The sequence below is a fragment of the Leptopilina heterotoma genome, unplaced genomic scaffold (assembly GCF_015476425.1).
Source record: "Leptopilina heterotoma isolate Lh14 unplaced genomic scaffold, ASM1547642v1 Lhet_66, whole genome shotgun sequence".
NCBI lineage: Eukaryota > Metazoa > Arthropoda > Insecta > Hymenoptera > Figitidae > Leptopilina > Leptopilina heterotoma.
This window is the reverse complement of record NW_025111153.1, coordinates 454,882-482,494: the sequence shown is the minus strand read 5'-3', so window position 1 is coordinate 482,494 and position 27,613 is coordinate 454,882. Positions and strand designations below refer to the sequence as shown.

At 31.3% G+C, this 27,613-nt stretch overlaps 1 protein-coding gene across 1 annotated transcript; it reads right to left on the bottom strand.

The window, feature by feature from the left end:
• On the bottom strand, positions 1-27,613 carry LOC122510067. Its single transcript, XM_043624469.1, has 2 exons — positions 26,948-27,613; positions 1-68 (listed from the first exon to the last, which is right to left on the bottom strand). Exons 1-2 carry the CDS (start codon positions 27,476-27,478, stop codon positions 63-65), a joined length of 537 nt encoding a protein of 178 aa, XP_043480404.1. The 5' UTR covers positions 27,479-27,613; the 3' UTR covers positions 1-62.

The following is a 27,613-nucleotide window of genomic DNA, read 5'->3' as shown; positions in this document are numbered from 1 at the left end:
CCCGGAGTATTATAGGTATAATTAATTTCTTTCCACGAAGTGGTAAATTGTACCATTCTCCTTTACATCTGCAAATTAAAAAATATATTAACCCCATAAACTAATGATATTTGTATTAAATTTTATCGTTTTCTCTAACACAATAATTAATAGAAATTGTGACGAAACGTTCGGCACTTGGTTGAATTCATTAAATTGTTTAAATAATTATTGTTCGTATTTTTTTATTATTATTGTTTATACTCCTGCCCTATTGGACTTACGCACTTCGACAAGAGTCCCCGAGAAATACTTTTTTGGATGAAGCATAACCATTCTACATATGAAAATTCTATATATTAACCTAATTTTGCGTCTACAGCCGACTTTTATTAGTGTGAGTAAACTAGGGTCAGTTCAGTTTCCGTGGTGATTAGAGGAACACCATCCCGTCGACCCTTTTCATCATTTGATTATTACCCCCAATATCATATATGCTTTCTTTCCGGTTTAGACAACTTTTTGAAAAATGGTGTGCCTTCTATAAGAATTTTTTTAAGTCTATGGCGTAATGGAATTGAGTACGCCATAGACTTAAAACATTCTTATAGAAGGCACACCACTTTTCAAAATGTTGTCCGAACCAGAAGGAAAGCATATATGATATTGGGTGCACTATTATTTCGATTATTGTTATCTAAGTTGAGGAATATAATTAATTCTATCATTATTAATTGAAGAGTTCTTTATTTGTATTATTAAGCGTGAGTAGTGTATATTTTGGCGACAAAATTTTTAAAAGGAATTTACTGGCGAGATAGATTAGCTAAGTGTAAGTATTAAACTGTCGTTTTCCGACATCATCAATCCATCTAGAACGTCGTTGGTATCCGTTGTTAGTCAAGCTGGACCTCACTTGCAGTTTTCTGAATCGTTTTTAATAAATTGTTTTTATTTGAATTAACCGACCGATACTAGATTCTATTAATCAAATTCGCGTCACAAAACAAGCACTCTTTGAATCTTAAATATCACTCCTTACGTATTTCCTCAGCAGGGGATATAAATTATATTTTCCTAAACTCTCTGGAGTATGAGTTTTCACAAATTGGTCTCCAAATGCAAATTAATATTTTTAATGACATTAAAAATTTCTATAGAATTTGGTACTTATTCAATATTCTAAAGAATATTGAAGTTCAAAAACGATTTTTAAATCATTCTGCAATGTTTAATAAACGCGTTCTCAAAATGTTCATTTCACAGTTACTGCATTATACAGCGGCTCTCTAGAGTTGAGACAGAATTGAGATAGTGTCGTTCTGAGCTATCGAAATGTAAAATTCTAATCACTGTAAGTGATTTTGTCAAAAGTGTGTCAACTGTACGTAGTGTTCACTATGTATACAAGTAATATATTCTAACCTAGGGATTTTAAAGGTACTTACGTTTCTTTAGAAACTAATAAACTGCTGTCCAATACACTTTGAGCCGGCAACGTTAAACAGAAAAGATGAATTAAACATGCAGTAGCAAAACTTCCGAATTTGATTGTTAGAGTATAATCATTAATTGAGTTCAAAGTCTAGAGAAAAAAACAACATTAATTATTATAATAATTAAAGATTAAATATAAAAGAAAATAAAAAAACCATATGTGTGTTACGGGCAATGTTCGTAATTAGATAGCTTTTTTATAGCTTCGGATATTTACAAATCTAAGTTTAAAGAATTATTTAACCAGAGGAATTCGTCGCTTGGGGAGAAGAGTATGCCAACTCAGATCAACGATGAAAACTGCATTTTCGGGTAAGCGGTAAAAAAGTACCAATTCAGACGAGCAAGGAAGGAAGAAAGTGTCTTTACAGGAAAGTTAAAAATTTTTTTCCTTTTTTTGGGTTGTAAAGACAAGAATTTTGATCATTGATTTTAAATATTTAAAAAAAAATTGTATTTACAACCTAAAAAAAAGTAGTGAGTTTAAACAATCTTTATCAAATGTAGAAGTGGATATCGCGAATTTAAAATGTGCAAATGAAAAGGTTTTCTCTGGTTTGGAAGACTGCAAAGTTAATTGCAGGAATTTAGTGCAGGAAAACTCACATTTTAAGAAAAGGCTGGACCAGTTGGAGTCTGCGGTACACTTTTTGCAGAAAAGGGAGAGAGAAAAAGACATCATTATCTTCGGTGTCAATGAAACTGAGAATGAGAACCTCTCAAATATAGTGCTCAACTTCTTCAATTCTTCTGGAATTGACATAAAAAAATATGATATGCAATTAATCATGAGACTAGGAGTTAATAAAGGTACCCGTCCTATTAAAATAATTTTTAATAATGTTCATCTAAGAAATTTGGTCCTGAGGAATTGAGTTAAATTCAAGAATTTTAATATAATTGTCACCAACGATCTCACGAAAGAGCAGAGAATAGAACGCAAGGAGATTCGTACGCAGCTCTTTGTTTACAAAGATAAGCTTGAAAAGTTAGGTAAAAACGCGAAGATTCAAAACACTAGGTTGATTTGTGAAGAAAAAGTCTATGATGTACACACGATCCACGAATACTTGCAATCTTTGAATGTGACGGTAAACAAAGATAAAGACAGTGTTTACGATTCTTACAGCAAGGAATCTGTTCATTCTACGGCATCTGCAGCCAGTCGAAAGAGGAAAAGGCCTACAGATTCAAAAAACAGTGCCCTGAAAAAAAAACCTAAGAAATCAACTTCAAAACAATCTTCAAGCAACTTTCTGAATTTTATTCGAAAGGAGGCAACCTTAGTCAGGGATCAAGAAAATGGAACTAAAGTTTAAAAACCTAAACAAGATTTCGCACCCAGGATTTTTTTTCTGGAATTCTAGAGGCACAAAAAATATAGCAGATCTATTGGAAATTTCACGCAGCGAGGATATATTATGCTTCACCGAAACATGGGCAACAGCTTTCCCCAGGTTTTTCATTTCTCATTCAGATTATCAAGTAGAGATAATTTCAGTATTTGCAACGAGGAGTGAGGGAAGAGGAAGGCCAAAAAGAGGTTTGCTAATTTTACTCAATGCGAAATTTTACAAGGTAGAAACTCTTAATAAAAATGATTCATATATATTTATCTTGATAGGTATGTATTAAAAAAACTAATATAAAATTTATTTTAGGTCTCTTATATCTTAACCCTTCTGTTTTTAACTTCGATAAACTCGATTCTTTGAATGAAATTATACAAAATGTAACTCAAAATCACAAGGATTCCGCAATCTTTATAGGCGGAGATATGAATGGTAGAGTCGGGGACTTAAATCAGTTAGATGGGGAATTGAACTTATTTAATAATAATATCACTAATCATAGATTGTCCCTCGACAACGTAACAAATAGTAGAGGTCTTAAACTTACTGAGGGTTTCGAATCAGAGGGCTTATTTTTGCTGAATGGAAGAACCACGGGAGATGAACCAGCGAATTTTACATTTGTAAATGCTGTCGGTGGTAAATCTGTAATTGATCTGATCTGGACTAATGTTTATAGCACTTATTTGATTAAAGAATTAAAAGTAATGGATTTTGTCTGTAATTCGGATCATTTTCCCGTGGCCCTTTCATTAAATGTCAAGTGTGTAAAAAATGAATCGAGGCGTAAATTTAAGTGGAAGGATGACCTGGGTGATGATTTCAGAAGAAACATAGGTTCTGCCCTGGTTCCGATGCGTTCAGATGATAGTGTGGATATAGTATCAAAAAATTTAATAAACACAATCAAGAAAGTATCAAAAAATCTAGGTACCTATGGTTTCCGGTATTAAAAAAAGTTTGTCACTCTCTAAACCATGGTTTGACTCTGAATGTGCAAATAGCAAAAAAAATCTTTAAAAAATGTTAAAAGAATGCAGAGTAGTGGGCTTCTCCCAAAGCATAACTGATAAATATAACCGTTATAAAAAAAATTCATGCTTACTTATTAGATAGGGAAAAAAAATTTACAACGAATATTTTTTGGAGATTTTAGCCTCGGCAAAAGACCCCACCTCTTTTTGGAAAATCATTAACAGCTATCGGCGAAAGGCTCCCATAAAGGATGAGATTGATTTGAGTTCATAGTATAGTTTTTTTAAAAATTCCTATCCGCTAAGAAATCAACACAATTATATATTGGGAGTTCTTGAATTTAAAAATGAGTTGTTGGACTCTGTTATTACGATCGATGAAATAATAAATTGTCTTAAGAAATCTAAAATTAACAAAGCTCCCGGTCCGGACAAAATTCCATACGAATTTTTTAAAAATTTACCCGAGGTTGGCCTTAATTATATTTCAGTTCTATTCAACAGGGTTTTAAGTAAGGAAAAAATTCCATTATCCTGGGTGCACTCGGATACAATTATGATATACAAGAAAGGTAACAAACTTGATCATTTAAACTACCGTCCAATATCTTTGTTAAACTGTATCCTCAAGCTCTTTACACAAGTCCTCTCGTCTAGAATCAATCGCTGGATTGAATTAAACAGTTTAATACCTGAATTTCAGTCTGGGTTCAGAGAAAAACGCAGCTGCATTGACAACTTGTTTTCTCTTAACTCTGTAATTCAGAATAGATTGAGTCTAGACAAAGGCAAATTATTTGCATTGTTTATCGATTTTAAAGCTGCGTTTTTATCCAGTGCACACCATTAGAACTCGGCAGTCGATAAACCGGTTGTACTCAGGAGAGGTTTTCTACAGTTTCCCTCTTCTCTGGCGAGAAAACCCATTGACGGATGGTCCAGGCGGAATGCGAGTACTCCTAATAAAAGTCGGCTGTAGACGCAAATTAGGTTAATATAGAAAATTTTATATGTAGAATGGTTATGCTTAATCCAAAAAGTATTTCTCGGGGGCTCTTGTCGAAGTGTGTAAGGCCAATAGGGCAGAAGTATAAACAATATTCGAGAGCAGACATGTCAGTGAAGGGGAGGGTTGAAGGCTCGGATCCAATCGAGGTAACAGAAGGTGTTTTACAGGGAGAAACATTAAGTCCGGTCATTTTCAATATATTCATAGCCGACATTGAACAATTTTTAATAAGTAAGGGGGTTAGGGGGGTATCGATAAATCATTTAAAAGAAATATTAATTCTAGCTTACGCAGATGATATAGTAATCGAATTTATTTAATAAAGATATATTAAGATTTCAGAGCTCCTCATCTCTCAAACTGTACCCGCACCTCTCATTGTACGACGGCCCTCAGCCGTATTTGAATTCAAGGTCGCCTCTTTCAATAATAAAAGTATTCGCCCAGTTGAGACTGTTAAATGTTCTCCAAACTAGAATTATAATAGGAAATAAATGTTATAAATTTTCCAAGGAACTGAAATGTTAATGCGAAGAGCAAAAACCAGTGTTCGACGAATTTCACCTCTTTGTTAATTGTGAGGCTCTTTCGGTAATTAGGAGAAAATATGTAATTGATTCCAACGATCAAGAATTAGTAAAAAATACATGGATCGAACTGTTAAATAAGAGTAATCCGAGCTCATTAAAGAGGGTGGTGAAATATGTTGAAGAAGTTTTAAACAGCGTATTTTAAATCGAGATCTTTTCTAAATATTTAAGTTATAAATGTAACAAACTCCTTTGTATGGATTCTTGAGTAATCCTATAACAAATGAATAAATACAAAAATATTTTTTAAAATTCTAAAATAGAAATATAGTTTGTATTCTATCGAACTATTTAAAATTATAAAATATCTTTTCTAATTATTGCCCATAACCTGTATATATTTTACTGTCAAAGATTGAAATTGACCTGTTAGAAAGTGACTATTCTCTATTTTAGACAAAAACATTTTGGATTTTAAACATCAAACAAAAGATGAAAGATGAATTTTAAATGACTAATTATTACTTTGTATTGTAATATTGTGAAACATTTTAAATTTATGACGTTACAAAAATCGAGGAGAGGCACAAACTGTCAAGAATTAATTAAATCTAATGTGACTAAAGTAGAGTAGGGAGAAAAAAAAGACATTTTGGTTTTACATAAAAACTATTGAACTGTTTAAAAATAGTTTTTATTCGAATTTTAAATTTTGAGTTGCTCTGCGCAAAACAGTTCGGTGAACTTTTCGAACATATTATAACTTCTTTAAGTGAACAGGAAATAAAAGTAAATGTTTGTACGTTAAGAGAAAACTATACTTGAAACGAATACGATGTTAATTTTTGGAAATTAAGCTAACTTTAAAATTTATTATAGCTTGTTAAGTATGAATTCGATTATTCTGATTAATATTATTAAAGAGTATCTATATGTTAAGCGAATTCAGACTTAACTGTATCGAAAGTAATTTTCGATAAGTTGAACTAAAAGACTTAATATTTATTCACCCCAAGATAAACGTTGAATTCTTCAAAAAAATAATTATTGTTTTTGAAAAAGTAGATGATCCGCTGTATATAGTTGTAGACAGTAATGAGACACTTCAGTTATATGAGTAGTACAAATATAAGTAAATTTATTTAATTCATAAAACTTTAAAATCAATAGAAAACTCGTACAATACAAGAATATAAAATATCTTTAAATTGTTTATTTGTATAAATCGTAGTAAATATTATTATGAAAAAATTCTCTTTTGATGGAATATAATATTGATATAAGGTTCCCATATTACATATAGCATTATAGTATCAATAAACCAACAAACAATTTTTATTTTTATAATAATTATTATGTTTTAGTGTTAACTTGTAATGTGTGTGTATAAAATGTTTTAAATGGAATTATTAATAATTCAATCACCAACTTACAATTTTATTATTTTAAATGGTAACAGAAAAGTATCCTGTTACTTTTCTGCAGGTGAATGATTCACACCTGTTACAGATTCTTTGAGGTTTTCTTCTCTTGTATTTATTTTTTAATTATTTTTGATAATTTTAAATGAAAATGAAGTAAAATAAAAGCAAATTTTTTAAACTTTAAGACCGAGGTTTGATATTCAATATCTAGATTCTTTTCTTAAATTAATTTCACTTTAAACCCTTTGCTTAAATCACTTTAATAACACTGATATTCCTCTAGATTGATTATCTTTATTTTAATTCTTTTTTTTCTTTTACTATTCAGTTTTAACTTGTATCTTTTTATCACTTTGATATTCAATATTCTTTTTTATATTAATTATTTTTTTTAAGTATAAACTCAATTCGACAAAATATAAAAATTCTAAAATCAAATATTTTAAAATCAATAAAATCAAATATTAAAAAATAAACCCTTCTTTTTGGGGACACAAACAATATAAAACTTCCTTAAAAAGTGACGTGATAGAGTTCGATGTTCTCTATTCTATATTGTCCATGTGTATGTGTATTCTCCTTACCAGTATTTTACCAATACTTTTAAAAGTCTTTTTGTAGGTGATAATTTTTAATAAAGTCGCCAAATTCCTGAAACAATTCGGACGATTTCTATATTTTTAAAAATGATTTATATTCATAGTGTTTTAAATAATGTTTTAGAAATATTTTGGAAACAAAAAAAACTATTGAAGTATCGTTTTTTAAGAATTAGTAATATTTTAGAAATAATAATTGATGAGTAGTTATGTCAAATTCTTTAATGCCCTTTATGCATAATTGTGTATAAAGTGTACTTAATATTATAAATACATATTTCCCAACTTTTAGACTCTATATAATTTTAAACTTATGTAGGTAAATAATATATTTATAAAGAAAATAAAAATAGTTACGAATTTGATTGTATCATAGCTTTTAGAACAACTGGTATTGGGGGTTAAAATCCTACTGATCTACTGATTTTAATGTAGGTAGCAATTTTTTACATGCGCGTCAATGTACAATTATTATGTATGTATTTACGGCATTCGCCTACTGCAGTTCCCTTCATCTTTTCAATACTCAACTATTAATCCGGACAGATCTAAAAAGGGTGAACGAGATTGGAACAATTCTATTTGTACAGTGGCGTCCAACAATTTAAATATATGTGTTTATGACTCTTCTGGTAAAACTTTATAAATTTTTGTAACGTTCCACTTTACATAATTAAAGACAAAAGTGAAAGTATTAAGTAATTATTACTGACATTAATTTTTTAATTAATCATAAGAATTTATCTGCATGCATGCAATAAAGACGTATTATAGTCACTTTCTCCTTCCTATATTGGTAGCTAAGTTAAGCTATATTTAGCAAAGGTTAAGTTATTCAATAAATCCCATCATGTTAATAAAGTAATCATTTTACTCAAGAACTTATTTTATAGCGAATGAAGTGCTTCTTATTAGCCTAAGGTAATGATAAAATTTTCTTGGATTTACAGGACTATAAAGTGGAATTTAGAATTCGCCTGCATGGACTATTAAAGTGTCCATAATTTGAAATATGCAATTTAAACCTTTGACAGCGAACACATATCGTTCACTCCAAGTGGAATGTACAGTAGGTTTCAAAAATGCCTTCCTAGTATAAACGTGTCGCACTCATATGTTCCCATGGGAACATATGAGCACTCATATGAGCACTCATATGTTCCCATGGGAACATATGAGTGCGACACGTTCAAACTAAGAAGGCATAATTGAAACCTACTGTACGTATGTTTAAAGAACATTTTAGAAGTTACGAATCTTCCACGTTCAGTTTAGAAACCACGTATCTTTCTGTTCCGTGCAAAAACTACGTATCACTGTCAGTCACTTTAGAAGCTCTACATTTTATTATTATTATTATTATTATTATTATTATTATTATTTTGAAGTTAATATTTTGTTATGAAGTAATAATTTTTTCAAAATTTGATGCAATAATATGTATATTTCTAATTATAATTTAATTTTTTTTCTTAGAAATATTAGAATAGAATAGAATAGAATATTAGAATAGAAAGATACGTGGTTTCTAAACTGAACGTGGAAGATACGTAACTTCTAAATTGTTCTTTAAACATACGTACATTCCACTTGAAGTGAACGATATGAAATATTAAGATTACAAAGTAAAAATAATTTTTACAAGAATAAGTAAAGAACTGATGGCTATAACATTTAAACCCACTGAACAAAACAGAAGTGGCGAAAAGCAAGAGTTAAGTATCCGTGAATATCTGGAAAATAATTTTTAGTAATTATTTTGACAAATCATCAGGTTTATTGATTTAAAACTTACTTAAGAGCATGATTGTGCCACTTAATACAAGATGTCAATTGATTATAATACGAATCTTCTATGCTTTTGCAGTTTTTTTTCTTTTGTGCATACATATTTATGTTTTGTAAGTGATAACTAATTCAAGAGAGAAAAATATTAAATATTATTATTAAGGTTGCTTAAAAATATACAAAAAATTGTGATGAATGAAGTTTTTTATAAAACAAACTAAATAAGAAAACCGCTGACAAGTTGTGTATTATTGCAATTCTTTTTGTGTTAATTTCATGAACACTTTGTTTTCTCATTGAAATAATAATAATTGAAATGTAATATCTTTTCATAAAAAGGTTAAAAATGATCAAAGATGGGTCTAACCATTCTGTAAGATGGTTATAATATTTTAATTGTTACACAAAAATTTGTAAACAAAAAATTTGATAATATATTTTCGTCAATATTTGATTTCGTACTTTCTGATGGAATAAGGTTCAAAAATAGGTCATTCAAAGCGTTTTGTTAATTCAAATAATACAATAATTATGGGCATATCTCTGGTAACGCAACAGTATGAAAGACAAGGTGAGAAAGGAAAAACTTTTTCTGGAAAAGAAACTGTGAAAGAGAAGATAGAATGCAACGTGTCTGACATTGTGGTTGAATTAAATTTTTCAACGAAAGAATTTTTGCGACATTCTTTCGACACATCTCATCAATATATAAATCTTACCAATTTGCGAACAAATTTAGGATCCAATAAAGTTAACATTGTCGTTGACTTTTCTGAGAAGTATTTTGGTAAAGATGCCAATGCAATTCAAAGTTCCCATTTTTGTGCTTCATCAAAACAGATTTCCTTGCACACTGGATCCTTTTTTTTAAACTTAAAAAACCAAAAAATTGAATGTGTATCTTTCGGTAGTTTTGGACTGCTTGCGCCATGGGGCTTGTGCAATTTGGACTCATATGGAACCTGTATTTAAAATGATGAGCCGCTTTGTACCGCAAATTAAAAACATTCATTTTTAAAGTGATGGACCAACTGTACAATACAAAAATAAAACAAATTTCTTTTTATTACGCTATTACTCTGAAAAATCGAACTAATTTAATGCGACTTGGAACTTTACCAATTCTGGCAAAGACATCCGTTCTACATCTGATATTGTAAATATTTATGAAAATTTATCGGACTCAAAAATTTATATTTTCGAAATATCTGATGTGGAGATGAAAAATATTGATGCTCTAACTCCTAATGATCTTTGTGCAATTCCTAACACCAGAAAAATTCATCAAATCATTTGGACGAATGAGGAAGTTGATAAACTGTATTTGCTTAGCCTAACGTGTTACGAATGCATTTATTTTCCTCGTTGCAAGCATGTCAGTTTAAATCCGAATTTCTTTAAGTATGGTCATCAAGAAACTCAAAATGATGATTCAAATCTTTTTGAAGACAATTCGTTTTATCTGTTCACTTGCATAATTTAAAAGCTTGGTTTATAAAGTCCATCTAGACAGAGTTTCAATTCTGTGCTCAACAGTAAAAAAACTTTTTCTCTTTATTCAAAAGTTATAGATTCTAGAGATATGCCCATATATACTTAATTATTTTTCAAAATTACAAACATTTTTTTAAAAATTAATTTTTTCTGTACAATATTGTTAGATTATAAAGCTCAGTTTTCAAAATAAAAATGTTAGTAAATACATGAATAATAAAATTAAATAGTTAAAGTAAGGAAATTTTTCAATATACGTATGGAATTCAATGATTTACCTGACAATTGCAAATAAACTACAAACATGTTGTGTTGTAACTGCAAACATTGACTCGCAACCAAATATTATTGTCATATTACATAAGGCAGTAATAGAGCCGTGAATCAACACCCAAGATAAATATTTCTCTTCATCCACTGGATATTTAGCTGCATACACTAATCGTCTGGGACGAGTCTCATTCAACGGTATAAAATAATCAAAAACAATCGGCGTCATTGACATTAATATGAAAGTCAACACTGTGGCATACATATTTACTAACAGAGTAAAAACTTTAATAAAGAAATTTTTATAAATATAAACTAAAATTCAGTTAAATACTTATGTATGTTACATACAGTATCACCATTATTTGTATATTACTTGTTTAATTTAACAATTATAAAATGTCTTTTAATATGTGACGCGACACGAGAAAAGGGACCTATAGATAAAAAATCAATTTTGATATTATGGTGCTATTCGACAGATTATTCTTTGCTCTTTCACGTGAAAAAATCAAAAGTTAAAAAACTTAAATAGAGTTAATAATATAAAGCCCGAAAGTTAAGCATGTACGCGTAAATACACGGGTTTTCTGCGCATGGCGTCGCTTTAAACGCTCTCCCTGTAAAATTCTCTTTTGCGGCGATAGGTCCGTTTTATCGTGTCGCGTAACATATACAAAGTATAGAAATCAATATTTTAATAATCTTAACATTTGGAGGATGCAAAATTTAAAAAAATTAAACAATATAAATAATGTAGTTTCAATTAAGTACAGTTAATAAAATTAGCAAGAGAAAGCGTGGTATTTTTTAGATGACAAGTCGCTTTAAATTGTTGTGGTCAACGATCTTGACCAAATCACAGTTGAGTTTTAACTACTGATCTTCACAGATAACTATTAAATATTAAACCAATTTTTTAGAAAATTATATGATATCATTACTTTGACTTGGACAGACCGTTGACTAAAACTTGTATTTTTCTTATTGTAATAATATAAAAATATGTTTCTATCCTTCGTTGGATCCTACATAAGTTTCCTGATCCGTTGAGGATCCTGTACGGGAATTTTAAGGTGTAGATGGTCTCTTAAATTTCTATGTTATGTGAGACCTCTGAATATCGCCTAACAAATACGGCACTCAGAACTTTAAATGACATGAAATTGGTAAACAATAATTTTCGAATAAGTTTTTCTCTGCACAAAGGCACTGTTTAATAAATCTACACACGAACCATCGACGCGTATCTTCTTAATTACCTAAATTCAAAAGGCTTTTTTAATCCATGCAGAAACGTGGTTACAAAATGGGAAACACCATAATATAGCAATGTAATGCGATCATAATTATTTATAGCTGAGCCTTTGTGCTCGCTGAATGCTTGTGCCCTGTAATGGCAAATGGTTATATACACGTCTTGCCTACTGTCATTACATTACTATTGTATTTCCCATTCCTATAAATGTAGGTCACACAAAACCTAGAAATTTCAGAGACCATCGAACTCTTAACATTACAAAGTTTGCTCATTTGGACATTGAAAGTAAAAAATAGTAGTAAAATTTGTGTTTATTACTAGCAAATAAAATAGTAAGTCGGTTTCCATGTATTGCACCTTTCTGCAAAATCGTACGCTCTACTTTAGATGTCCAAAAGTTCCAATCGTTCTCCATATGCTTGACAAGAATCCGCAACTGAGATGACAATAAAATTATTAAGTATGTAAAATATAGAGTAAATTGGGAATGGGTATACTGAGTGTGACATTTGGAAATCTAAATAACTAAAATCTAAATAAATTCAATAAAACTATTACACCGAATTTTAGAGCGCAGCAATTAAAATTTGGAGGGATTTATGGCATAACAATTACTCATCAAAGAAGCGAGTGGATGGATCCCAAATCTGGCTCCAACTGGCATTTTTCAACATAGAGAATTAATTGGTTTCAGCGTTACACGTCTAGTTTGGGGGTTAACTAGGTTGCCCTCTTTAGAAATTGGAAAACCCAGTTAGGGTCATTTTGGCACCCAATCGACTTTTTCACACGAAAAAAACTTATTGAAGTGCGTTGTTACATCATAGTGGTAATGTCAGATATAATTAGCCCAAATGGTCGGAACAGCGGGAATCATCTCATATCAATATTTTTATCTACATTATTATTTGTATATGAGATACAAAATGTTTGGTTGACAAAAGTGATAATGAAATACTTCCTCTGATACAAATCTTTTAATAAAATAATTAGAAGTTTTCCATAAATATGACCATGGGCAATCATATTTATGTAAACAAGAAAATTGCAATATATCATTTTACAATACTAGATTTTTCAATAGCATGTGTTAAATTAATCCTACTTCTTATTTCATTGGTAACAATATGTAAGGATAACATGTTGATCAAGTTTATACTATTATTCCAGGCAAGGCTTTAGGACTATAAGTATTAATCGAAGCAGCTTCTTAAAAAAATTTTAAGAAGCCTTCAGTTTTAGACAGAACTCTTTCATACGAATGCTCACTATTAAACGATTTAAATTTTGTATCTAATGTTATTCAAGGTACATTGCATAAAATAATTTCACTAAAATATCAAGGAAAAGTTCTACTTCCTATTGGTGCTTATATTTTGTTGATTGGTATGCTCATTAACCTTTAGGTGTCCATATTGAAGCAACATTTACAACATTAATTTTAGAGCGAATTATCCTTGCAGAACATGTAAAGTTTTAAAGTCCGTTAGGCAAACTCAAACAACTGAAGATGAATCTTATTACGTACAGAAGAAAATTATGAAGATGATTTAAAAAAGACGATTCTTTAAAACTTAGTACTACAGAAAGATTTAAGGCATTAATTTTTTTCCAAGTTTTAAAAAATTTCGTAAAAGACATTATGCACGATATCGAAGGAAGAGTAATATCATTCGATATATCAGACATTATTCTGAATTTAATTCATCATAAATTATTTACATTAGAACAATTAAATAATCGATCGAAAAACATTTTGAATCTTAAAAACTTAGTTTATTGTACAATGGTTTATTACTATAAACCTATTAAGACGTAGTGGCTTGAAATTCTCACGTACAAACTACACCGTATCATAAAACCCTAAAAATCAACCTCTTCATCTGGTTGCAAAATCATACCTGAATTCAACAATTATAAAACCATCGTTACTTAAACAATCAACCTTTGTATTATCACCCCTTTTTCCAGTTTTTCTAACACTACGTCTTAGTTACCTTTGTAACCAAAAACAATCTTGCTCTCAACAGAGTAACACGTGAGGGTAAACTCTGAGAAAAGATACCAGGTTACCCTTGCGGAAACTTCCAGCTATCTTGGAGAGATACATCGACCTCCATGTCCGAACGTATAACATTTACATACCCTTGGATATTATAAACGTCGCATCAATGCTTCGGCAATATTATAACGTCTATGTAACTAACGGAGGCTGCGGTAATAATAATGAGAAAGTACTAACTGTGAAACAAGTCAAGCCAGCTGCATCTATGTCTTCAGCAACGCATCTGAGCTTGACATCGCAAGGTGCATTAAACTTCGAGAAGAGGAGACAGGTTCAACCCAATTGTGTTGAAGAACGCTGCTATTGCGTCTCAGAAATGGAAATTAAGCAGTCCTGAAGCGGCGACAGGACAAAAGAAACAGGAGGAGGTGAAACCTCCTAAACTGTCTGCTGGTAATGTCGACAAAGCGTCGAATACAAACCAAGGCTACCGCGAAAATCAACAATGATTGTCAAGGTAGCTAAAGAAATTAGTTTTGATGATATCTTGGGGAAGATTAAAAGAGAGTGAACCTGATGCCAGCCAGACAAGAGTAGTAGGAGCAAGATCTACGAAGAAAGAAATAAGAATAAACCTTCTTATAAAAATAGAAGGATCAGAAGGTAAGGATAAGTTCACCGAGTAGGTGACAAGGATAGTAGGAGAGCTTGGTAAGGTGCAGACGGCGGATCGAAAAGTCACACTATAGATCCGTGACCTGAATTGTCTTACTGACCATGCCGAAGTCCAGGAAGCTTTGGTAAAAATTTTAGGAACACTATCAGATTGCAGAAGAGTGATGGTTCTATAGTCTGACAAGCGTGGCTTGAAGCTTGCTGTTGTAGACGCGGATATGGAAGAAGCTGAAAGGCTTGAAAAGTTGAGTGCCTTTTTGTCAAAAAAACCTTGGTAGCAACTCATCTCCTTTGCGTCATTGTTGCGAAGCGAATAATGCGAATGTTATTCATATTTTTTGCTAATTGTAAAGCAACATTTGTTCATGACATATCAATTCGTTTTAATATGTACTCATTTAATTGCGGTACTCTCACTATTATTTTATTATAATATACAGTATCGATAAACTATGGATAAACTGGTTGTACACCCTGATGCTTTAATGCCTTCCTTCCAGTTTTGACCGTGTTTTAAAAAGTCGTAACATATCTATAAAACTGTTGTTAAATAGTGACATATAAGTTCGTTCATACGTCATAAACTAACAACATTTTGATAGATATGTCACAACTTTTTAAAACACCGTCAAAAACTCTTTTCTGGCGAGGAAATCCATTAGACGGGTGGTTCAGGCAAATGCGAGTACTCCTAATTCAAAGTCGTGCTGTAGACGCAAAACTTAATAAAATAAGATACAATTAAAATAGTTTTTAACATGGATTTACTAAAATATCTTTCAAATCTCTGAGTAACATAAAAAAAATGTTTAACAAGGGGTCGAACGGTACGTCTGAAAAAAATTTACAAAAACAAAGAAAAAGATTTATTTATAGGTGTGCTAACGTTTTTTAAAGTTATGATTAAAAAAAGTTTTCTTATAAAATTAAAAAAGCAAAAAAAATAGTTTAACTTTATTAAATGGGCTGATAATACTCTCTCATTTCATATCCTCCGGGAAGACCTAAAATTAAAAAAATTGACGTCTGTAGCTCTTTCTGGTTCTGAGATATTCAGGCTAATTATTTTAATGTTAGTACATACACAAACTGACATTTTTTAAATACACGTTTTTTGAACTCCTGAAGTTACATCGAAATATATACAAAACAACTACAATCTAAAAAATTTTTACAAAATTTTTTTCCTCTATGAGAAAGCAATATTAATAAATTATCTGTAGACATAAAAAAGTTTATACCTTATCTTGTTTAAATGTAAATATTCCAAGTTGACAATAGCTTAGAAGGACAACTAAGGTTGGTGGAAGACACTCAAAAATGGCATCAGAATTTCCAATAACCGAGAAGAGAAAATTGAACTAAACATAATAAAGCAACAAATTAAAGACAAAAATAATGAATAAAATCTTATACTTTTACTACCCTACTGGAAAATCCTATATAGGTTCCTACAAGGAATCCTATAAGGGTCTCATGTAAATTATTATAGGAACCTATGTAAGCTCCTATCAAGAAATTTCCTGTAGGAAAACATATTTTCCTTCAGGATTCATTATAGATTCGTATAAAGCTCCTATGAGAATGTAATAGGATGACCTGTAGTTTCCTGTATTGCATCTTATGTGGATTCCTATAATGATAATAATCTACAAGAATTCATATAACTTCCGATAGGATTCTATGTAAGTAAGACAATACAATTTTTAAAAAATTTATAGAATTTATTCTAAACAATATATTGTAACTTAAAATTATATATAAATTTTAACATTTCAGAGAAAACTTTGAAAATAAATTTGGTGGGACGGGGATTCAAACGTGAGATCGACGAACGCACGCGACTTACTAAACAACTACCTAAATGTTAAAACAACATACCTGAGCAATCATTGCAGTTGTAAGCGACGATACAAATATAAATCTAGTGAAAATTTTCATGGTTACTGTCTGATAAACCCATTGCCCTATTGTAAAAAGAGCGAGTTTGTTGATTATAAAATAACGACTATCATATAAACCCATTGAAGAAACAAAAACAAAAAAGAAGAAACAGCAAAATGTTTGAATAGAATAAAGTATTTAACTTATATAAATCGAATCTATAAACTTTCGCGAAACATTGTCTTATATTTAATCTTTTTATAATTCTTATCGCTTTACGTTAAATAAAGTTGCAGACAATATTGTCTATAACAAAAATAAAACTCCTGGAAATATTTAAAAATAATATTGGCAATTACATTTTATATTTCGAGAAATGAAATATGAACATCTCGAGGAAATGTATAATGTATACAAAATTGATGTTTTATAGTTCTTACGTTTGCTTAGAAAATATTTCCCTTGCGATAATAGCTAAAAAATTGATTTTTTATCGTTCAATTCCGTTATAAGATAATTATTTCCTTAAATTTTATACGTAAACAAATTGTGGAAAATAAAAAGAATGCATATTCCTATTATTTCAATTTGTTGGTTGAGAATAAAAAATAAGTGGTAAATGTTGTTTATTACATTGTAGTTTAGTTTTATTTCAGAAAGTGAGTTTTCAAGGAAATATAAAACATTTCTTTTGTAATGTTTCCAATTGAAATGATTAGGTGTGATGGTCATAGCGTTGTCAAGGAGATTGTACGATTTTTGAATAAGAATGCATAAAAGAGATAAGGAAAATATAGAGAACATAATAGGTATTGATAGCCATGGGAAAAAATAAAAAAAAAATTTAAAAATTCTTTTTCTCCTAAACTCTACATTAATTGACCTAGGTAGCTAAGAATTTGTAGGGGAATGTAAGGTATCGTGGCGTGTAAGGTATGGTGGCGGACTTGTCAAATCTGTCATGTTAACAGTGACAAAGTGAAGATTTTTTGAAAATTGAGTCAGGAAAGTGTATGGAACGTATTGTTTAGACGTTGGACAACAGTTTTTTGTATTTTACATTTTTCTCAATTCGCGCTGTGGGAGCGTTCACAAATGATGTCGCGTTTGTGGGGGTAGGGGGGGTCTCTCCTAAACGTGACACAATGTATTTTTACATGTGAAATTGCACAAAATTGCGTGACAGGGGAAGGGGTGTCTAAAATCCCGAAAAATTGCGTGACATCATTTGTGAACGCTTCCTGTATGAAAGTAACACCATCATATTTCCATCAATAGCTTGTAAGGTATGATGGCGTAATTTTTTTAACGTACAGTGGCGGATCATTTTTTGCACGACCTGGTAAGAAGCGTAGAATTGAAAAGAATTCAAAAGTTGTATTCTTCTTAATAGGCGAATTTACCTCGGAGCTCTATTCCACGGGAACCACCAAAATTTCAAAAAAATCTATTATTCTGAATTGACTTCACAAAAATATGAAACGCGTATTCAAAAGAATCAGAATCTACATCAAATCAGTATAAATTTCTATTCCACTGAATTGACTCACTACCCACATAGCACAATAGTATGAGGTAAGGTTATGTTGAGTACTAATCGTAAGGCTCATAAGGTTACACGATATTGCTGTGGTAGACCTAACGTGAACTAAAAACTTCCGCCATGGAGGTAAGGTTATATGTTAGGGTGTGGTAAGTATATATGATAAGGCTATGGTAACCTTACACGTTAAGATTGAGATAACCTTACACGTTAAGGTTGAGGTAACGTTACACGTTAAGGTTGAGTTAAGTTTATATGTCAAGGTTGAGGTAAGGTAATTATTAAGTTGTAAGGTTGAGGTAAGTATAAGGTAAGGTTGTGATAAGTTTACCAGTTATGGAAAATATTGATAAAATAATTAATAATATAATAAATAAATATTAAATTAGAAAGTTAAGTTTGTTGCTCTTCTCTATTTTGGAAACCTGACATGAAGCAGAAAATTTTGAAAACAAATTTGGGGGGACTGGGATTCGAACCCGGGATCGACGCGCATAAACCAATCATTCTAACTAACTGAGCTAAGTGCAGAACTGTCAGAAGGAAAATCAATTTTGCCTTTAAGGTGAAGCAAGAATATGATTAACTCCTTAAAGGCAAAATTGATTTTCCTTCTGACAGTTCTGCACTTAGCTCAGTTAGTTAGAATGATTGGTTTATGCGCGTCGATCCCGGGTTCGAATCCCAGACCCCCCAAATTTGTTTTCAAAATTTTCTGCTTCATGTCAGGTTTCCAAAATAGAGAAGAGCAACAAACTTAGGTAACTTTCTAATTTAATATTTATTTATTATATTATTAATTATTTTATCAATATTTTCCATAACTGGTAAACTTATCACAACCTTACCTTATCCTTACCTCAACCTTACAACTTAATAATTACCTTACCTCAACCTTGACATATAAACTTAACTCAACCTTAACGTGTAACGTTACCTCAACCTTAACGTGTAAGGTTACCTCAACCTTAACGTGTAAGGTTACATCAACCTTAACGTGTAAGGTTATCTCAACCTTAACGTGTAAGGTTAGCATAGCCTTATCATATATACTTACCACACCCTAACAAGTAACCTTACCTCCATGGCGGAAGTTTTTAGTTCACCTTAGGTCTACCACAGCAATATCGTGTAACCTTATGAGCCTTACGATTAGTATTCAACATAACCTTACCTCATACTATTGTGCTATGTGGGTACCACTCAAGATTCCACTAGAAAGTGAGGTTAGGTTTTAAAACTTGACGTTAAACATTGAACACATAAAAATTCCTTTCAGTAAGAGCATTTTATATTTTATCGTAAGCACTTAGCATTTTTAACCATATTTTCACTAGTTTTAATATTAAATTTTAATAGTTTAGCACTGAAAATACAATGAAATTCACACGACGCGAAACATAACTGTCACTGTGTTTTATTTTAAGACAATAACTAGAGGAGCTCCTACAGACAATTGGAAAGATTAGGCTTTTCCAAATTGTTTGTCAAAAGTTGTATTCCCTTTAATGCGCTTCTGAAATTCGAAGCAGTCTATTGAGAAGAATAAACATTTCATATTTACTCGTCGAACTCGTCGTATTCTTTTGAATTGACTACCTAAAATCGTTAGAAGTCAATCCAGTCAATTCAAAAGAGAACTCCATATTTTTTTCAAGAACTTTTAATACCATAAAACTTTGCGCATTAAGAAAAATAGAAAATTTGGATTCTTTTCTATCTGCAAATCGACGTGAGCAATAGAGAAGAATTGATTTTTCTAAAATTTTGATGGTTCCAGTGGAATAGGGCTTCGAGGTAAATTCGCGTATTCAGAATAATTAAAAATTTTTGTTTTCAAGAATATTTTCTGAAAATTGAATTCTTTTCTATTCTACGCTTCTTACCGGGGAGTTTCAATTGTCTTTGCATTTTTTGTGTACTAATGCCTCTTGTGCTCCACTCACAGCAACAATTCTCAAATATGTGACACTTGCAGTCTTCTCTTATGCTAGTTTGCGTTAAAACAGTCACCAGCTACTTCACATGTCCAAATTGTAACCATAACTGAAGTGAAACTTGTTTTTCTATAATGTAAAATCATCAGTTTTTTCTCTTTTTGTTATTTTTCACCATTTCTAGTAGTTTTAATAAACAATTTTAACATCTACATAATGTTTTACTTGAATACACCAAATCTGCCACCATACCTTACAACTTTCAAAAATAAAAAAAATCAGTGTTTTGCGCCAAGAGCTGTAAAATTCCACTGCATTTAAATTTTAACAACCGCTTGTGACAAAAATATGCTTAATATGCAACTGCCTGCTTTTGAAATTTTTAAAAATATTGTTTTTTGAGAGAAAGACTCAAAAAACAAAGTGTTCGCCACCATACCTTACACTCCCCTATAGTAGTGTATTTTTACTGATTCAACCAATTTTGAAAGTTTGTTCCTCATCTTATTGCTTACAATATTAAATATAGAATGCTTATATTTCTTTTTCATTTATGTTTGTGTATCTAATAAGTTTAATATTGGTGTACAGAGCCTGCCGTTACAGTGTGAGTGCGACTCGCACTTGTCCGATTTTGCTACTTGTTCTCTGTGTTAACGTTTTATTAAACCCAATGGTGGTAGTCCAGCAGCAGGGGATAAAAAAGATACTATTGTAGAGTCCACCATTGTTTTGACAATTATCTCGTTTACGCTTATTTTTATTAGAGAAGACTACTTGTAGTATATTCTTGGATGGATGACGACAAAAGAAAGTGTAAATTTTGTCAAAAAGGATGGGACAGTTTAGAGCACTATGTGCAAATTTGCGATGTAACAAAAGGTTGGTTTGAGTATTTAGGAGATAGTGATGAGAAAAGACTACCGATTAACAGATTGTAAAAATGATAATATAAAAGTTAGGATAGCAAAAAGAGCACACTTAAAAAAATTGCAAAGCTAATGCTAGATTTTTCTTTAAAGTGTCTGTTAATTTCTATACACGCCAGACTCTGTGTTACTTCAAAACCGGGATTATAACACTTCCGTCAGTTTCGGACTCATTAACATTTCCATCAGTGGAATCTCCATAGAGTTGCTTTCATTTAAGTGGCGCGTTCTCAGTAATGTTTAGTGACCATGTAGTTCGCTTCAGTTGCCAATATTTTGAAAATAGTTTAACGGCGTTGGAACAAGAAAAATTTTTAAAAATAGCTGTCAGAATTTATACTTATTTTGAAATAGATTATTATCACAATTCAGCCAGTTATCGCAATATTTAAAAAAAATACATCCGGAATCATGAATGCTTGTACTGTCATTTTCGTCTAAGAAATTGAACATTTATTGATAAATAGAATGATAGGAAGTAAACTCAAAATGGATATAATTAATGTACCACAATTAATGTGCATGTGTAGTTTGCACTTGGTGCATGAAGCAGAAATTCAAAGCAACAACTTCCATAGGGTAATATATTATTATAATTATCTAAATCAACATTTAAATTTGTCGAAGGATGTTTTTTCACACCAATTATAACATCAATGGGAAAATTTTCCTCGTCCACCTTAAAATGTTCCTTTTTATCAGTTCTATTCAATTATTAAAGAGCTTCTTTGTATTACCAATATTTGCTCTTTCCACTTAAACCATCTAAAACTTGAAACAAAAATTTATTCTACGCGCTCTGCTGGTACGCACACAGACCTGCAAACGCTGGAATAGTACGCCCCGCCTACGGGCTCACTGAACTTGCACGGCCAATAGCAATGCGTAGTTTCTAAATTTTTAATTGAGATTTACTGAAAAACTACTGAAAATTCTCAAAAAGTTCGAAGTACGTTTCGTCTTAATTTTTTCAGTAGAATGCACCAAAATGATGCATCATGGATGCTTGATGAAGTGAAAATTAAGACGACTTTAGCTAATTTCATTAGAAAAGTTAAATCGTTTATTTTGATATAAAAGTGATGCTCTTGGTTACATAGCTATAACGAGACTGTCCCTTAATATGACCCTTTAATATGTACACCCTCGACTGTGACACCCTGATATAGTAGGGTAGACAGAAAAATACCTTTTTTAAAATCCTATTCTAATAGTGGGGAAATGTTTTTTTAGCTCAACATAACATGTGCAAAATAACAGTTTGATACAAGAACATTTTCTGTCGATAGCAGAAATCCAAAAAATTTTATTTTTTGACGAAACACAAAAGGCAAATCTCGCATTCATTAACGTAACGTTTCATGTCTTCGCGCATGCCTGGCCAATAAAAAGGATTGATTATCGATAGATAAGATTTATTTATTTACTAATGCGCTGCTTGCGAAGTGCAATGATGCTCGGTAATAATCGGTAAAATTTCGTTTTGTTTTAGATATTTTGAACCGCTGGATAGTATAACCACGCATAAAATCATGACGGCGGCCGATTGCTTCATTTAACGAGAAAATTTTTACCAACGCAACGCGAAGCTTTAAGTGATCAAAACGTTCATTAATATATAATAGAGTTTTGTCAAAAATTTTATTTAATTTTTTTAAATATTTATTGCTGATAATTAACCTTCATTTTAGTGTTCTTAATATTCATTTCCGAATAATAATTTTGATTAACCTGTTTTTCTTCAGTGCTCTTTAGTATCATTCATTTCAGCTTTTGTAATCCCAATTTTAGACAGTGCAACTTTTACCAGCTCATTTAAGTTATGTACTTTCGACGTTTAAGTGAAACGTATTTACATTTTCCCACCAAGAAATATAAAAAACATCCATTTTTTAGTAGGATAATATTTAATTATACGAGCTTCCGATATTTTCATATTTTTCTGTTTTTGCAATCAGTTTTTAAGAACGTTTTCATAATCTTGTAAAACATCTTGAGCATTTTCTACAAAAGAATAAAAGGAGGATTTCCAGCATGTTTAACTATTTGGAAATATATTTCTGCAGTATTTATAAGTTCTGTTTTTTTAATTTTTCCGCAAAGAGACAAAAATTTCTGTCGCATTGACAATACGAGTGACCTCTGATTGGAAATACATGCCAAATTTCAACATTTAAAGACGCTCTCACAGCTCTGCATGCATGCCAATGCATGCATAGTTGTCATGGTAACACATGAGAGTAAGTAAGTCAGAAAATTCAAATTTCATGTTTTTTCTCTCTTACTCTCATACTGGCAGTAGAGCTGTGCGAGCGCCTTAAGTAGATTGGAAGTAAAATTAAATAAGTTAGAACAGTATAGTTTCTATTTTGTCCACCTGCGGCATCGGAATAAAAAACAATTTTTGAATGTCGTGATTTGTCAAACTCGATTTAAGTGCAGTAGTGTATAAAACTGCAAATAGTATTTTTGCTCCTTTTTGTAATACTTTCGAGATACGGAAACGTATAACTTCTTTCTCTTTTATGAATATGGACAATGAATATATACAAATATATAATTTTCTTTTATAAAATTTAAAAAGGAGTGTTACTTGTCAGAAACATTGGAAACCTTTCAAAATAAGATAAACGTATTAAATTATATAATTTGGGATGGACAAACCCAAAAAGATTCTCGATTACTCTCTTCCTCTAGTGAAGTTAGAAACAAATCTGATGAAGATAAAACACCTCCTGAAGACTCTGTTAAAGAGCCTCTCCGAAAGAGACGAAATCCTCTTAAACAGTTTCAAAATGGAGATTCAGATCACTCCAGTGATGCAATGGAAGCGTCTTCGATCAACGATTTGAGTCTGTTATTTCAAAAGGACATCGACAACGATGATCTCGTAGATGACTACCCTGATCAACAATCTTCACAAACTATCACGGACCTGGATCCACCAGGCAACCAGTCTCAATAATACCCCCTATCAGGGAAACTCTCGAGAATGTAGTATCCTAACCCATAGGGTCTTAAAACAACACTTATTATTTTCTTTTACATAAGTCTCATTTTACTTAGGTTTAAGAAGTTTAATCAAATATGTTTGTTAATATCTAGTAATTAAGAGTCTTTGTACGTAACAGGGTGTCTAACAACATTCAGAAAAAAAATTCCCTGACTTTGCCTTTTTTCCCCTAACTTATGTTTATAAGATATTATTAAAAATGAAAAAGCATTTGATAAAGCGTGACATAATTTTTGTTTATATTATTATAAAATCCTTACATATAAATCACATATTGAACATTATTTTTAATTATTTCTTTTAAACATTATTTATATATTGAATTACTTAAATTATTAATAAACTTTTTTAATAATACTGTTAACTTTTTTTTTACTGTGTAATCGGACTTGTTTTAAAGCATGTATTTGGTCATCGATAAACATTGTTTCCTTCATCGCATTATCAAATAATTTTTTTTTCACTTCGAGCACTTTCAGTTGTGCAGCGACTCGCTTTCTTGATTCAGTTTTAATTTCGGCGTTTTCTTTCTCCTGCTTTTCTTTGGCAAGTGCCTCTTTATATAACGAAGGAGCGTTTCGGACAGCGTGAATCATTTGTTTTGGCATTGCTACGTTTTCAATACCTCCACAAGCATTGACTGAATCATAAATCAACCTCTGTGCTATTAAGCTTTTAGATTTTTGGTTCTCGACTAGACTCTGTTTGTTAACTGAAAAACCTCGTTCTACTGCAGCATGTATAATAATACTCATCCAAAAGTGATCCAACCTGTCCGTCAATCGATTAAAACTATTTAGCTTCTCAGTAACGATAGATTTTTCGCAAAGATTTTTGAACTCTTATTCTATGTTATTAGCTGTTGTGCCAGATATTATTTTACTGTCTATAAAAATTTTCAGCAAACTGGACAAACGCATATTAGCTACCTTTTTTTAACGGCTATTTCAGGATTTAAGAAAGAGATACACTTTACCACAGGATATTTAATTGGAGATCGTTCCATTATTTTAGAGACAAAAGCAATCATGAATTCACGACTCTTCTTTGAACTGTAATTTATCTAAGTCCTTCACATTTTTCAATTGACGAAGTACAGAGTCTGTTGCATAACCAATATTAATTTGATTTGCAGTTAACTGATTTGCTTTATTAACAAAATCGACTTTCTCTAACTTGGTATTTTCTAAAACATCAGATTTTATGAAACGGCTTGAAATTGATTTTATAACGACTGTGATCTCTGAATGAAGAAATGGAGCCAAAGGGCCATTTGATTAAAATTTTGTTAAGAATGGTTGAACTTCACTTGACATGGTCTGAAAAAACAAAAGCTTTGGTCCCAAAAATTTGTTTTTTACCATGCTGGAGACAATTTTAAAACTTGAGCATTTTGGCTCCTTTTTATTTTTCGTTACAGTTTCGATATATTTTTCAATACATGATAAAATTTGAAAAGCACGTTCAGATACCATTCCATTCTCCAACCACCGGACTGAACAAAATTTTTTAGGAAATTTTGACGAACCAGATGCATTAACATAATCCGCTTTACGAGAAGGATTATTTTTAAATAGATTGTAGAGTGCTCGCAAAAAGCCAACGATATTCCATTTTGTTACAGATTCGCCCTTCTTAAATCCGTTATTAAGAACATGCAGTCCACAGCTTCCTAAATCCAATAACTTTTTCTTTCCACGTCTTGAGCAAAATCATCTTTTAGGTCACGTAAAAATTTGATGTTGACATTTGGTCCATCCATTGATATTTGTATAATTTTTGATCTGATTTCTGGAGGAAAATTATCCTTAAAGGCTGCTAATAAATCTAAAGCAGTTGTGTGGCCCAAGAAAGCTGACGTAAAATATCTCGTTGCAACTTCATTTTTCTTTGCACACCAATAACGAACGACGAAATCCATCTGCTGCTTTTCACACACCTATATTGATAAAATCATTTGTCTAATGAGAAAAAAATCGACTTTTTAGATTTGTTTTACTGCAAATTACAATTAAATTGACCGACAGATTAGCTCAGTCGGATAGATGCCTGGCGTTGGCGGTCGTTTAAGGACCAAGGGTATAAGTATCCTTGGTTCGCGCCCACTTGGCTTGGTATTTTTCCGGCACGTGAGACAATCTGAGCGGGAGGTTTGACGTCGAGGTATAATAATGTGCACCGTCGATTATTGTCCGGTACACACCATTAGAACTCGACTGTCGATAAACCGGTTGTATTCAGGAGAGGTTTTCTACAGTTTCCCTCTTCTCTGGCGAGAAAACCCATTGACGGATGGTCCAGGCGCAATGCGAGTACTCCTAATAAAAGTCGGCTGTAGACGCAAATTAGGTTAATATATAGAAAATTTATGTAGAATGGTTATGCTTAACCCAAAAAAAGTATTTCTCGTGGACTCTTGTCGAAGTGCGTAAGGCCAATAGGGCAGGAGTATAAGCAATAAAAAAAAATTACAATTAAATTTAAAATAATTGAATTGAATTTATCCTTGATAAAAATTATAATTAGTTCAAATATTCAATTATTTATATTTTGGATAAATTAAATCAAGAGTGTATAAAAACTTTAATAAATGAAAGCTTTGGTTAATTAAAATTGATAATAGTTAATATAATTAAATATTTATTTGATAAAAATTTTGACAAGTAGGAGTTTAAATTTCCAAAGATGCGAAAAAGATAAAAAATTATCAAAATTAGTGAAAACATTTTCAAAAGATAAACAAGTCTTAAAAATAACAGTCTTTGAATCCTGATGTCCACTTACCTTATTAAGAGATTCATCAAACGAAACTGCTATCAAATCAGATGTCTCTAAGTCTTTAGCAAGTTGATTATGAAAATAATTGCTAAGTCCATAATTAATGACGTATGATGCTTTATCCTTACTCAACTTCAATTTTTTTGCTATTTCACTGTCAGTAAAAATAATTTTCATCAGAGAAATGCTGTTTTCTATATCTCGTAAAGAATTATGGTTTACAATTGATTTTAAACACCACATTATTTCTGCTTTTGTCACTTCGTCTTTATTATCCATATAACTTTTAATTCCTATTGCTCTCGATTTTTGCGGTTCAACAATTGAAGTACTCGGTTGAGTTGTAAGTAGACTAGTTTCAGATGAATTTAAGCTTTCATGTTCAGTAGACGAGGTTAATGTTATCGGGCTGGAGTTATTATTATCTGTTATTGATAATACGTCTTTTTGAAATAAAGGTGCATTGAAGTTTTTCGCATTTTCAATAGTGGCATGTTTTTTACTAAGCTTATGACTTTTTAGGGCTCCTCTGCCCATATTGCTTAAAGAAATGTTTGTATTGCACAACTAGCAATGTGCGACACTTAAATTTCCTTCAACAGGATTTATCCATGAAAATTCCTTTTCATTCATCCAGCTAAAATTAAATACACACTGCTATGTTAAAGCCAT

Coding starts and splice junctions, on each gene's coding strand:
- LOC122510067 (XM_043624469.1), bottom strand. CDS start 27,478: ATGGGCAGAGGAGCCCTAAAAAGTCATAAGCTTAGTAAAAAACATGCC.